A 12,044-nucleotide genomic window follows, 5' to 3' on the forward strand; every position below is an offset into this window, starting at 1 on the left:
AGGAGAAGAAAGTAGACAGAGAAAAAACAGCCTTAAGTTAGGTCAACAATAAAATAATTGAGTTAAGCATAACCCAGAAGAAATAAAGCAAAATAATATGACAAAATTACTGGCTGGGAAATAGACAAGATAGCATAGAGGATAGATATTAGCCAATATTGGGTGTTGATTAAGGCTTATTACAAATATAAAAGTTGTGTGTGTTTTACCTGGAAAAAAATTGGCCAAAGCTGGGGTGGAAACCCTGGTTTGGGACTTCAGTATTCTACAATACCTTAGACATTTTATCACAACAACAGAAAAGGCACTAATACTCACCAACAGTGTTTCACACCTGAATGAGTTATTTTACGGACTTAAAGTGAACTGTGAATTTTAAACCAGTTATGTTATCAATGAACCTCACAGGGCTTTTGTCCCTATGAGTTTCCATGTATGAACAAAATAGAGACATCATCATGCTTGAGCAGATAGTTGACATTTGCTAAAGGTTTTCTCAAGAATGATTAATGTTGTGTGAATTAATGTAACTGGGTTGGCACAAGATGGAACCATGTCCATCAGAGTCATAGATTGCCTTATTTTTGAGTTCTTTAAAGTCCTAAAAGATTATTGTGACACGCAAACTTTAAGGGATCCAGTCCATGCTAAAGGTTTTACTCTCGCATACAGATACTGTGACATACAAAATGTTTCCACAGTGGCTCCATTTACAGGGTTAACCTGCAGCATGGATTTTTCTCAAGAAAAAAAAAATGACTGGTCCACACACAAGCTTACGACATTTCTTATTTTTATTTTTATGAGATTTCTTACAAGTCTGTGTTAATTTATACATGATGAGATCAATGTCAATGTCAACTGCAAAGGCCTTACCACATTATTCACACAGTTTCTCTCTTCAGTGTCTTCTTTTATGAATTCTGAGATATATTTGTGCTCTTTTATGTATTCAAAGATAACTGTGATACGCAAAGGTTTACCACATTGTGTATATTTATACTGTCTCTCTCTGTATCTCTCTATCTCTCTCTGTCTCTGCAGTATGTGCTCCAGGCTGCATTAGGAGATAACTGCCTGGCATAGATTTTTCCACATTCCTTATACTCAGAAAGATTCTGGCCCCTAAAATATGTTCATGACGATTAAGACTATGATCACATCCATAGTCTTTCTCTTCAGTACGTTCACTTATACATTCAGAAATGTAAATTGTAAAAAATTTGCTCACAATCCAATTCCTTCGTAGCTTTTTTCTCCAGTGTGGATTCTTTTATTTTTTGAAGATGAAAATATTTTGAAAAGACTTACACACACTGAATAAACTTGTAAGGTTTCTCTCTAGTATGTCTTCTCTTATGAATTTGTAGATTATAATGCTGGGAAAAGGCTTTATCACATTCATTAAATTTGAAGGGTTTCTCTTAGGTATGTGTTTTTCTATGAATTTGAGGATGACAGTATTGGAAAAAGGCTTTATCTCATTGATTACATTTGAAGGGTTTTTGTCCAGTATGTATCCTTACATGGTTTTGGAGATTACATTTCATAGAAAAGGCTTTATCACACTGATTACATTTGTAGGGTTTCTCTCCAGTATGTGTTCTTCTATGAGTTTGAAGATTACTGTATTGAGAAAAGGCTTTATCGCATTGATTACATTTGTAGGGTTTCTCTCCAGTATGTGTTCTTCTATGAGTTTGAAGAGTACTGTATTGAGAAAAGGCTTTATCACACTGATTACATTTGTAGGGTTTCTCTCCAGTATGTATCCTTATATGTCTTTGGAGACTACATTTCTCAGAAAAGGCTTTATCACACTGATTACATTTGTAGGGTTTCTCTCCAGTATGTGTTCTTCTATGAGTTTTAAGAGTATTGTATTGAGAAAAGGCTTTATCACACTGATTACATTTGTAGGGTTTCTCTCCAGTATGTGTTCTTCTATGAGTTTGAAGATGACCGTATTGAGAAAAGGCTTTATCACACTGATTACATTTGTAGGGTTTCTCTCCAGTATGTGTTCTTCTATGAGTTTTAAGAGTATTGTATTGAGAAAAGGCTTTATCACATTGATTACATTTGTAGGGTTTCTCTCCAGTATGTATCCTTATATGTTTTTGGAGATGACATTTCTCAGAAAAGGTTTTATCACATTGATCACATTTGTAGGGTTTCTCTCCAGAATGTATCCTTATATGTGTTTGGAGATTACATTTCTCAGAAAAGGCTTTATCACATTGATCACATTTGTAGGGTTTCTCTCCAGTATGTGTTCTTCTATGACTTTGAAGATGATTATGTTTTGAAAAGGATTTATCACACAGATTACATTTGAAGGGTTTCTCTCCAGTACGTATGCTTATATGTGTTTGGAGATGATGTTTAAAAGAAAAGACTTTATCACATTCATTACATGTGAAGGGTTGCTCTCCAGTATGATATCTTTCGTGCCTTTTAAGATGACTGGGCTTTGCAAATCCTTTACCACATTGTTTACATTCATAGGGTTTCTGTCCAGTTTGTGTTCTTTTATGTACTTGGAGACTAGTGTAAGGTAAAACGTCTTCGACACAGTGAATATCTTCAGAGGGGATCTTTTCTGTATGAATCCTTTCATGCCTTTGGGCATGACTGTGAGCAGATAAAGCAAAGGCTTTATCACGTTGAGTATATTCAGAGGGTTTCTCTGCACTCTGACTCCTTTCACACCTGAGAAGAGAATTGGCACATGTGAAAGCTTTACCCATGGATGAATACTTTCTTTTTGTTTTTCTGTTTGGTAGTTTGATTACTTGTTATATGTAAGTACACTGTAGCTGTCCTGTCTTCTGACACTCCAGAAGAGGGAGTCGGATCTCACTAGGGATGGTTGTGAGCCACCGTGTGGTTGCTGAGATTTGAACTCAGGACCTTCAGAAGGGCAGTTGGTGCTCTTAACTGCTGAGCCATCTCTGAAGTCCCAGAATACTTTCATCTCTAGGATTTACTGTTACTATTTGTCTAAATGTAAAGAGGCATCAGACCTTTTATCCCTTTCCTTACATTCATGCTGTTCCCCTTCATTATGGGTTGTTTCTCATGGTGAGAGACACCTGAGAAGGTATGAACATTGATTACATGGCTCAGATTTAGGTATTCTTTTTCTATAAAATGTTCCCGTACTTGAAGAAAAGTGGAGCAATTCAGAGCTTTAATGCACTAAGTGTATTCCAAATTTTACTGTACTGTGGCTCATAGTATATTTGCAAAGTGAACCAGGAGAAATAGGAGCATTTCCACATCCCTAGGACTCAAGAAAATTTAATCCAGAATGAGGTTGCTGATGTATTGCCATCAAACGTGGAAATGTAATTAACTGTTAACTTGTATTATGTTCAAAAATCTACTCTATTACTGCAACCCACTATATTTCTTCTAATAGTTATAGGAGGCAAAAGAAAAGAGAGAGAGAAAGAAAGACAGACATATTTTTTGGGATATCTGTTTGGTATACATGGTGTGTATCCATTATAAAATATTATATACTTATGAAAGGAAGTCCAATACATAAAATGTTGAAGTTTGCATTCACAAGGTTTGACTCAGTGTTCTCATAGACATGTGAAATATGGATTAAGGTTACTGCAAAGCCGCATACTCACCTCCCAATTGCTGCCCTTCAAACTAAACTTAGTACTGACACTGCTAATCAATGAGTACAGCCAGCTTAAATAGAGACTATTTGCTTCTTAGAAGCTTTTGGACACATATTTATCAACTATTCAATTCCTGTAGCTTTTCCAAATTAAGCAGAAACAGACTGGCATTTGTACTGTGTAGGGCTAATAGGGCTACATTTCAAATGGGGATACACACTAAGGCATTGTTTCCTTGTCCTCTTTCTTAAAGGAAGATCTTTCAAAAAATCAGATACAGGACATTAAAGGTGATGGTTTTGTTGGAATGTAACAATCAGCAATACACTTAAAGCTGTACTAATTTACACTGCTCCTTTTCTTATCAATTTTCAGCACACATTAACATATCTTTTTTTTTTTTTTTTTTTTTTTTGGTTTTTTCGAGACAGGGTTTCTCTGTATAGCCCTGGCTGTCCTGGAGCTCTAACATATCTTTAGAGGTAGATTTGTATGAGCTTGCACATGAAAATTACCTTCTGTGTCTTCTAGAACTTTGACAATGTTCTTCAATATTTTGGGCTTCCCAATTAAAGCCTAAAACAGAAAATGTATGCCTTGAAATTTGGCAAAATGTAAGTTACTATCTTCAGTGAACCTTATAGTCATGCATGATTTATTCACCAAATCCTTCCTTCATTTTTATTGAAACTACAGAAGTGCATCAAAAGAAAAATTTTTTTCTTGAATTTTAAATCAGGGAAGGGAATTCATAGTCTTACCTATAGCATTGAGGTTCCTGTAGGTCTCCAGCATGACATGTTTGTAGAGCTTCTTCTGAGAAGGATCCAGCAGAGCCCACTCCTCTTGAGTGAAGTTCACATGCAGGTCCTCATAAGTCACTGCATTCTAGAGCATCCCATAAACGTGTACAAAAGAAAGCACAATAGAAACAACATCGGGCATCTATTCTTCATAGGCAATGTGTTCATATAATTCTGGGGCCTGTAAAACTTATTTACTCACACCCAAGTTCTACTGTAACTACCAAGTCATATCAGAAGGAAACTTAATAATAAGGTTCACCCCTGTCATTTCTTTTTTTTCTTTTTTTAAGAGTTATGTATTTCATATATGTGAGCACACTGTTGCTATCTTCAGACTCCCACATGAGGGCATTGGATCACTATTACAGGTGGTTGTGAGCCACCAAGTGGTTGCTGGGAATTAAATGCAGGACCTCTGCATGAACAATCAGTTTCCTAAGTGCTGAGGCATCTCTCTAGCCCTGTCACCCCTGTCATTTCTCAGCCCTTTGAATAGGATGTAGCCTTTTTAAAAAATGTCCATTACACGTATAAAGAGAAAATCTCTACAAGAGCAATAGTGTTTGACACACACCAAAGAAATTGTATTAATATTATCAAGTACTAAATATAAAAATCAATAAGCATGCTGGGTCTACTGGCTTATGCATTTAACAATGCAGTCAGAGCCAGGCATGGTGGCACATGCTTTTAATCTCAGCACTTGGGTGGCAGAGGCAGGCAAATTTCTGAGTTAGAGGCAAGCCTGGTCTACAGAGTGAGTTCCAGGATAGCCAGGGCTACACAGAAAAATCCTGTCTCACAAAACCAAACCAAACCACACCAAACCAAACCAAACCAAACCAAACCAATGCAGTCAGGAGACATAGGCAGAAGGCATTGAGTAGGATGTCAGTATGATGTATACAATGAGTTCTAGGACACCCAAAGATACATAGGAAGACCCTGTATCTCCTGCCATAATTAACCAACCAAACCAGAAACATAGAATGAACTTATGTGCTTTTATTTAAGTTCTTATTTTTAAAAAAAGATTTTATTTATATATTTTATGTATATGTTACTGCAGCTTTCTTCAGACACATCAGAAGAGGGCATCAGATCCCAATACAGATGGCTGTGAACCACTATGTGGTTGCTGGGAATTGATCTTTGGAAGAGCAGTCAGTGCTCTTACCTGCTATGGGATCTCTCCAGCCCTTAAACTCTTTTGAGAGTGATACATACAATAGAGTTCTGTATTCATCTTCCAGAACCTGAGGTACACCAGTTCACAATATAACATTAATAAGATATTACCAAAAGGGAATATATGGTTTAGCAGTTCCATTTGGATATAAGAAAATATTGGCCAAGTTCCTGGTTACCTATGGTCCCAGTACTGCAGGTGTTGGGGCACATGTTTTGTGCTCCTCACCTCTAATCCTATGATCCAGGAAGTGTTAGAGCACTTGGGAGTGGTGCTTCCTCTGGGTGTTGTGGGACAGGTTACAGAATTTACACCCAATGTCCACTCATGGCACCAGTCCATAGTGGAAGCAAGTTGATCCATTCTGATCTCCTTGTACAAAGCTCAAGTCCACTTGGATCAAGGACTGCCACATAAAACCGGATACACTGAAACTAATAGAAGAGAAAGTGGGGGAAGAGCCTCAAACACATGGGCACAGGGAAAAATTTCCTGAACAGAACACCAATGGTTTATGCTCTGTCTTAGTCAGGGTTTCTATTCCTGCACAAACATCATGACCAAGAAGCAGTTGGGGAGGAAAGGGTTTATTTGGCTTACACTTCCAAACTGCTGTTCATCACTAAGGAAGTCAGGACTGGAACTCAAGCAGGTCAGGAAGCAGGAGCTGATGCAGAGGCCATGCAGGGTTGTTCCTTACTGTCTTGCTCAGCCTGCTCTCTTATAGAATCCAAGACTACCAGCCCAGGGATGGTCCCACCCATAAGGGGCCCTTCCAACTTGATCACTAATTGAGAAAATACCTTACAGTTGGATCTCATGGAGGAATTTCTTCAACTGAAGCTCCTTTTTCTGTGATAGCGCCAGCTGTGTCAAGTTGACCCAAAATTAGCCAGTACATGCTCTAAGACCAGCAATACCTCTCCTGGGCATATATCCAGAAGATGTTCCAACTGGTAAGAAAGACACATGCTCCACTATGTTCATAGCAGCCTTATTTTTAATAGCCAGAACCTGCAAAGAACCCAGATGCCCCTCAACAGAAGAATGGATACAAAAAATGTGGTACATTTACACAATGGAGTACTACTCAGCTATTAAAAAGAATGAATTTATGAAATTCCTAGGCAAATGGATGGACATGGAGGGCATCATCCTGAGTGAGGTAACCCAATCACAAAAGAACTCAAATGATATGTACTCACTGATAAGTAGATATTAGCCCAGAAACTTAGAATACCCAAGATATAAGATACAATTTGCCAAACACATGAAACTCAAGAAGAACAAAGACCAAAGTGTAGACACTTTGCCCCTTCTTAGAATTGGGAACAAAACACCCATGTTAGGAGTTACAGAGACAAAGTTTGGAGCTGAGACAAAAGGATGGACCATGTAGAGACTGCCATATCCAGAGATCCACCCCATAATCAGCTTCCAAACACTGACACCATTGCATACACTAGCAAGATTTTGCTGCAAGGACCCTGATATAGCTGTCTCTTGTGAGACTATGCCGGGGCCTAGCAAACACAGAAGTGGATGCTCACAGTCAGCTATTGGTTGGATCACAGGGCCCCCAATGGAGGAGCTAGAGAAAGTACCCAAGGAGCTAAAGGGAACTGCAACCCTATAGGTGGAACAACAACATGAACTAACCAGTACCCCGAAGCTCTTGTCCCTAGCTGCATATGTATCAAAAGATGGCCTAGTTGGCCATCACTGGAAAGAGAGGCCCATTGGTCATGCAAACTTTATATGCCACAGTACAGGGGAACACCAGGGCCAAAAAGTGGGAGTGGGTGGGAGGGTATGGGGGACTTTTGGGATAGCACTGGAAATGTAAATGAGGAAAATACCTAATTAAAAAAAATATACACATATATATATAAAGCGCGCACCACCAAGCCCGGCATTTTTTTTTTTTTTAAAGACAGGGTATCTCTCTGTAGTCTCAGCTGTACTGGAACTCACTCTGTAGACCAGGGTGGTCTCGAACTCAGAAATCCGCCTGCTTCTCAATAATTGTTTTTTTCATACTTAAATAAAATTGAAAAACTGCATAGACATACTGACATCCAAAACTAGCAGCCTATACCCACATATCAGGAATAGCATTAATGAAACACTATTTGAACTTGCCTCTATGTGGACTCTTAGCTGCTGACACCTGTATCTTGACACACGCAACTACAACCACTGGCTTGGGTTTCAATTCCTGAGCTGACTTAATGATGTCAGTTAAGATTGCACATATATCTGTAGAACAGTACCCTACGTGCAAATTGAATACTCATTGGCTTAACTGACGTTCACAAATCAAACACCCATCAATATAGGCTGTCTTCATCACAGAACATGATTAATACATGATCCAAAATTAAAAATCACCTCCCTGTCATAATCAGGTCTTGGTCATAATGGCAACTCCAGGAGCTGATTGCCTACACTGTTTCCCCAGTAGGGATCACAATAAACTCTCTTCTCTTGTGGTGTGAATGCAGAAGCCATGCCCATCATGCAAATCCTGTTCCTCTTACTGTAATAAAAAAGTTGATTACATACATGATTCAGCAAGTAATTTAAAAACACGGTGGTGGTAGTGATTTAGACTTAAGTATTTAGTTGGTTTAGTCAATAGGAGAACAATGTTATTGTACTGGGGAAAAACAGAGCGGAATCAATGCTACCTGACTCAACATAGGAAAGCTTGTCTCAGAAACATTATTTAAAGCCTGCAAGTACAGCTGGTGTGGATTAACATCTTTCCCAGGGAGAGATCACTTATTCACCTCTGGTTGATGCCCAAAGAAGACCCAGCCTAGGAAACAGCATGAATTCCACATATGGTGTCATCAATAAGTCCTTTTAGGTTCAGCCCCCAGGTTACACTTTGAATAATTTACTGGGGGACAGGACATTGCAAGTCACTGAGGCTGATGGAGATTTACAGAGCAAAACTATCTGCTAGTCTATAATGTAAGATCTAGAAAAGAGGTTTTGTTGTTATTGTTGTTGTTATTTGGTTTTTTTGTTTTGTTTTGTTTTGTATTTTCATGACAGGATTTCTCTGTATAGCCCTGGCTGTCCTGGATCTCAATTCGTAGACCAGGGTAGCCTTGATCTCAGAAATCTCCCTGCCTATGCCTATCAAGTGCTGAAATTAAAGGCGTGTGCCACCACTACCCGGCTTAGAAAAGAGTTTTAAAAGATAAGATTCATGCCAGAACTCTCCCATACATAAAGGACAGAGAACACAAATACAGAAAATATCAAGGACACATCACCTAACAGCACTGTGGTTATGGTTCTACATAATCATGTCTGATGACCTTCTCTAACCTCAGAATAAGACCGTTTTAAGGTTCTGACTCACCCACCCGTCCGTCCATCCATCCATCCATCCATCCATCCATCCATCCATCTATTCATCCATCCATTCATCCAAATATATGGGTGTAGCTATTTTCCACTTTGCCCAGTGTATATGTGTCTGTGTGAGTGACTCCTTTCCTCTCCTCTCCTCTCTCTCTTGAAGAGAGTTAACAAACTCCCTCGCCAGAAAGTAGCTTCTAGCAATAAAAACTTGTATTTAATATTCCCCAGGCTAACCAGCAGATTTTAATCCCCAGATATTAGTGTTTATTTATGTAGAAATAATAAAGAGTTAAGTTTATAGCAATACTAAGACATAACAGACGTAAAGAGTTAATAAAGAATAGTTTCTCCAGCACTTAATGTACCACAGAATAATGAGAAAGAATGTAGATTTTACCACAAGATTATAAGAAAGAGGTAAGATTCCCCAGCACGGCATGAAGCACAGGACAGTCATAAAGTTAAGAAGGAGTTAAGTTTTCAGAGCTTAATAAAGAACACAATAGTAATAGAGAGTTATAAAGTGAAGATACAGCAATTAATAAAGCATAGAGTTTTATAAAGTAAAAATAATGTACAGCGAGATAAAGAGGAAAGAAGCCAGCCATTTTCAGCCACAATATGAATAAGAGAGTGTCAAGTCTCTAGAAGCCATTAGCGGACAGCATCCAGTACACTTGGAGAAAGTTACCCGGCCAGAGATCATCAGTTTTTTGGCCCGCATCCAATGCTGTGTCCCACCCACCTGAGCTGTAAACCCCCAAAAGCTGGTATGCCCCCAGCAGCAGAGGCTGTCCCTAAACCTGTAGCCTAATGTGCTATCTGATGCACCTAATCTGGGGAAGACTTGATGAGCAAAGGTGGGAAGATACCTGGGGCCAGGAGAAGCAATGGGAAAGGTCTCTATGACAGGGAGGGGAGATCAGCAGATGGGACAGCATTTGAAATACAAAAAACAGCACCTCAGTTTAGTAAAGCTTTCACCAAGAACCTAAGGCAACTCTGTGAGGTAAAATGTGAATTTGATCAGTGTTACCAAAGGCTTTATGTGTAGAAAATTAAAACAACACAGACTTCTCAATGCCCACAATAATGACTCAAACTGGACCCTAATCTGTTATATTTCTCACCCTCCAGCTACTACTGATCTTTCTTCCAAGCCTGATCCCCATCACCTCCTCTCTCAGTTTTGAAACTATTTGTAAAATTTATCACACAAACATGTCTGTGGAATGCAATGTTCAGAAACCCTAGAAACCAGAAATTTATTCTGTAGAATTGCCTTTCCACTACATCGACAAAACAATGTCTCAGTGTGTACACTGTACAGTAATTTTATAAGCACCCCAGTTTAACACTGCAAGGAATGCAGAACCTCTCTCTCCCCATGAAATCCAAACTCAGGAAGGCTGAGAGGCCAAGGGTTTCTGCTCAGTTCACCACATGGACGAATAGAACCATTGTCTGACTCAGTCCATCCCAGTCCCAGCAGATCAGATTCTGATAGCTCAGCCTACCTGCTCTTCCTGGTCATGGAATTTCCTGTCCTAAACAGTGGCTGCCACACTCAGCTCAGTATTGCTTGTGGTCTACCTCACAGACCACTCATGCTGCATCACAGGAGAATCCCAGCAGGATTCCACAACATACCTCTTAATGTTGCTTTTAATGACTAGGTCTCCCCAGAATTCATCTCAACCTAGAGTCACTCAGCTGTACCTCAGGACAGCAGCGACATTGCTACTGGATGAACAGAGAACAAATGACTGAGACAGCACAGACCTACCTAGCCCTGTAGTTCTACAACAGGGGCAGACAGGGCCCTAGTCTGGGAAATTTGTAGTTATCAAGAAATTCTTCCAATCTCCCAGAGAACATCTTCTTATTCAATCAAGGGACAGAGTACCTTGTGTGTGCATTCTATTACCCTCCAATAGTCCATTTCATCCATTAACTCACTTCATAGTTGGAAAGTCCTGCAGGCAGACGTAGGTCACATTCAAACAGTAACGATTGTTCAAGCAAAAAGAGCTCTTAGATGATAAACAATGAGTCGCCTATGGAAGGATTGGAGGCCGAAGATGGATGGTGGAAATGCCATAAGTACAGTCAGAAAATATTGTTTAAAAGTTGAAATGGGCCTTATGGGCATGTGCTCTAAGAAGCTGGCCAGTTTGCGTCTCAGTCATGATGTTTGTGGAGGAATACAAACTGTGACTAAGACAGTGATGCTAATGGTTGTTTGCTTGCACTATTTCTCTCCGTGAATTACACAAGAATCCTGTCCTACTCTGGTCTGAAGGCAGAAGCCATGCTCCACATGCAAATCCTTACTGCAGTGGAAAGTTGATGATATGAGTCAAACCAGTAAGTTTTAAACTCAGTGACGGTGCAGGCAGTTCATTTCAGAATTTAGCTATAGCTTAATCAAGAAAACAATGTTATTCGACCAGGAGCAACAACTGGGATCAAGGACACTGGAGTATGTGTGGGAAAACTTTTCCAAAAACATATTTCTAGGCTGGAAATACAGCTGCTCTAGCATTAATACGTGTTTTTTTCTTTCTTTTTTTTACAGTAGTTAGTTTTATTAAGTACTCTGTAAACTGAGACTAATACGCTGACATCAGAGGATACCACTTTTTCACATTATCTCACCATCGTGGCATAGATTATGCCAAGTGCCAGAATGCCCCTTTCTACTTGTCCTAAGGATTGGGTGAAGGTGGGGACAGATCCTTCCACTTTAGGAAAGTCATGTTCATGTCACAATACACCTGGTTTAAATGGAGCAACAAAATTCCAAAGGACATTCTACCCACTTTTGAGATGTTCTAAACCCAAATATTTCTATTCAGTTGAGTGCAATGGGGTAGACACAGAAGACACCTCACCTCAACTTACATCTTTGGGATTAAACAGCATTTAACAGGGTAGGTGATTTACAGCCAAAATCAAGCAAAGATTTTCAAAGAAGCATCAACAGAAATGTTAAGAATGACATTTGAATTCCAATCCAGAAGAAGTGCTACT

The 12,044-nt window shown here is 39.2% G+C and overlaps 1 protein-coding gene across 9 annotated transcripts in view; it reads right to left on the reverse strand.

Moving 5' to 3' along the window:
- Positions 1 to 776: 776 nt before the first annotated feature.
- Zfp934 (zinc finger protein 934) overlaps positions 777 to 12,044 on the reverse strand; it is a 62,527-nt gene continuing 51,259 nt past the window's right edge. For 5 of the 9 annotated variants that reach the window (XM_017315637.2, XM_030247464.1, NM_001162911.2 and 2 more), the window contains 3 exons: positions 4,400 to 4,526; positions 4,154 to 4,214; positions 777 to 2,712 (listed from right to left, as the gene is read on the reverse strand). In XM_017315637.2, coding sequence (XP_017171126.1) covers positions 1,482 to 2,712; positions 4,154 to 4,214; positions 4,400 to 4,526 — 1,419 coding nt within the window. In that variant the 3' untranslated portion in view covers positions 777 to 1,481. Of the gene's footprint in view, positions 2,713 to 4,153; positions 4,215 to 4,399; positions 4,527 to 6,436; positions 6,501 to 12,044 lie in introns of those variants that run through there. The other 4 variants (XM_011244585.3, NM_001360915.1, XM_030247463.1 and 1 more) reach the window with 3 other exon arrangements.

This window comes from Mus musculus, chromosome 13, assembly GCF_000001635.26.
Source record: "Mus musculus strain C57BL/6J chromosome 13, GRCm38.p6 C57BL/6J".
NCBI classification, from domain to species: domain Eukaryota; kingdom Metazoa; phylum Chordata; class Mammalia; order Rodentia; family Muridae; genus Mus; species Mus musculus.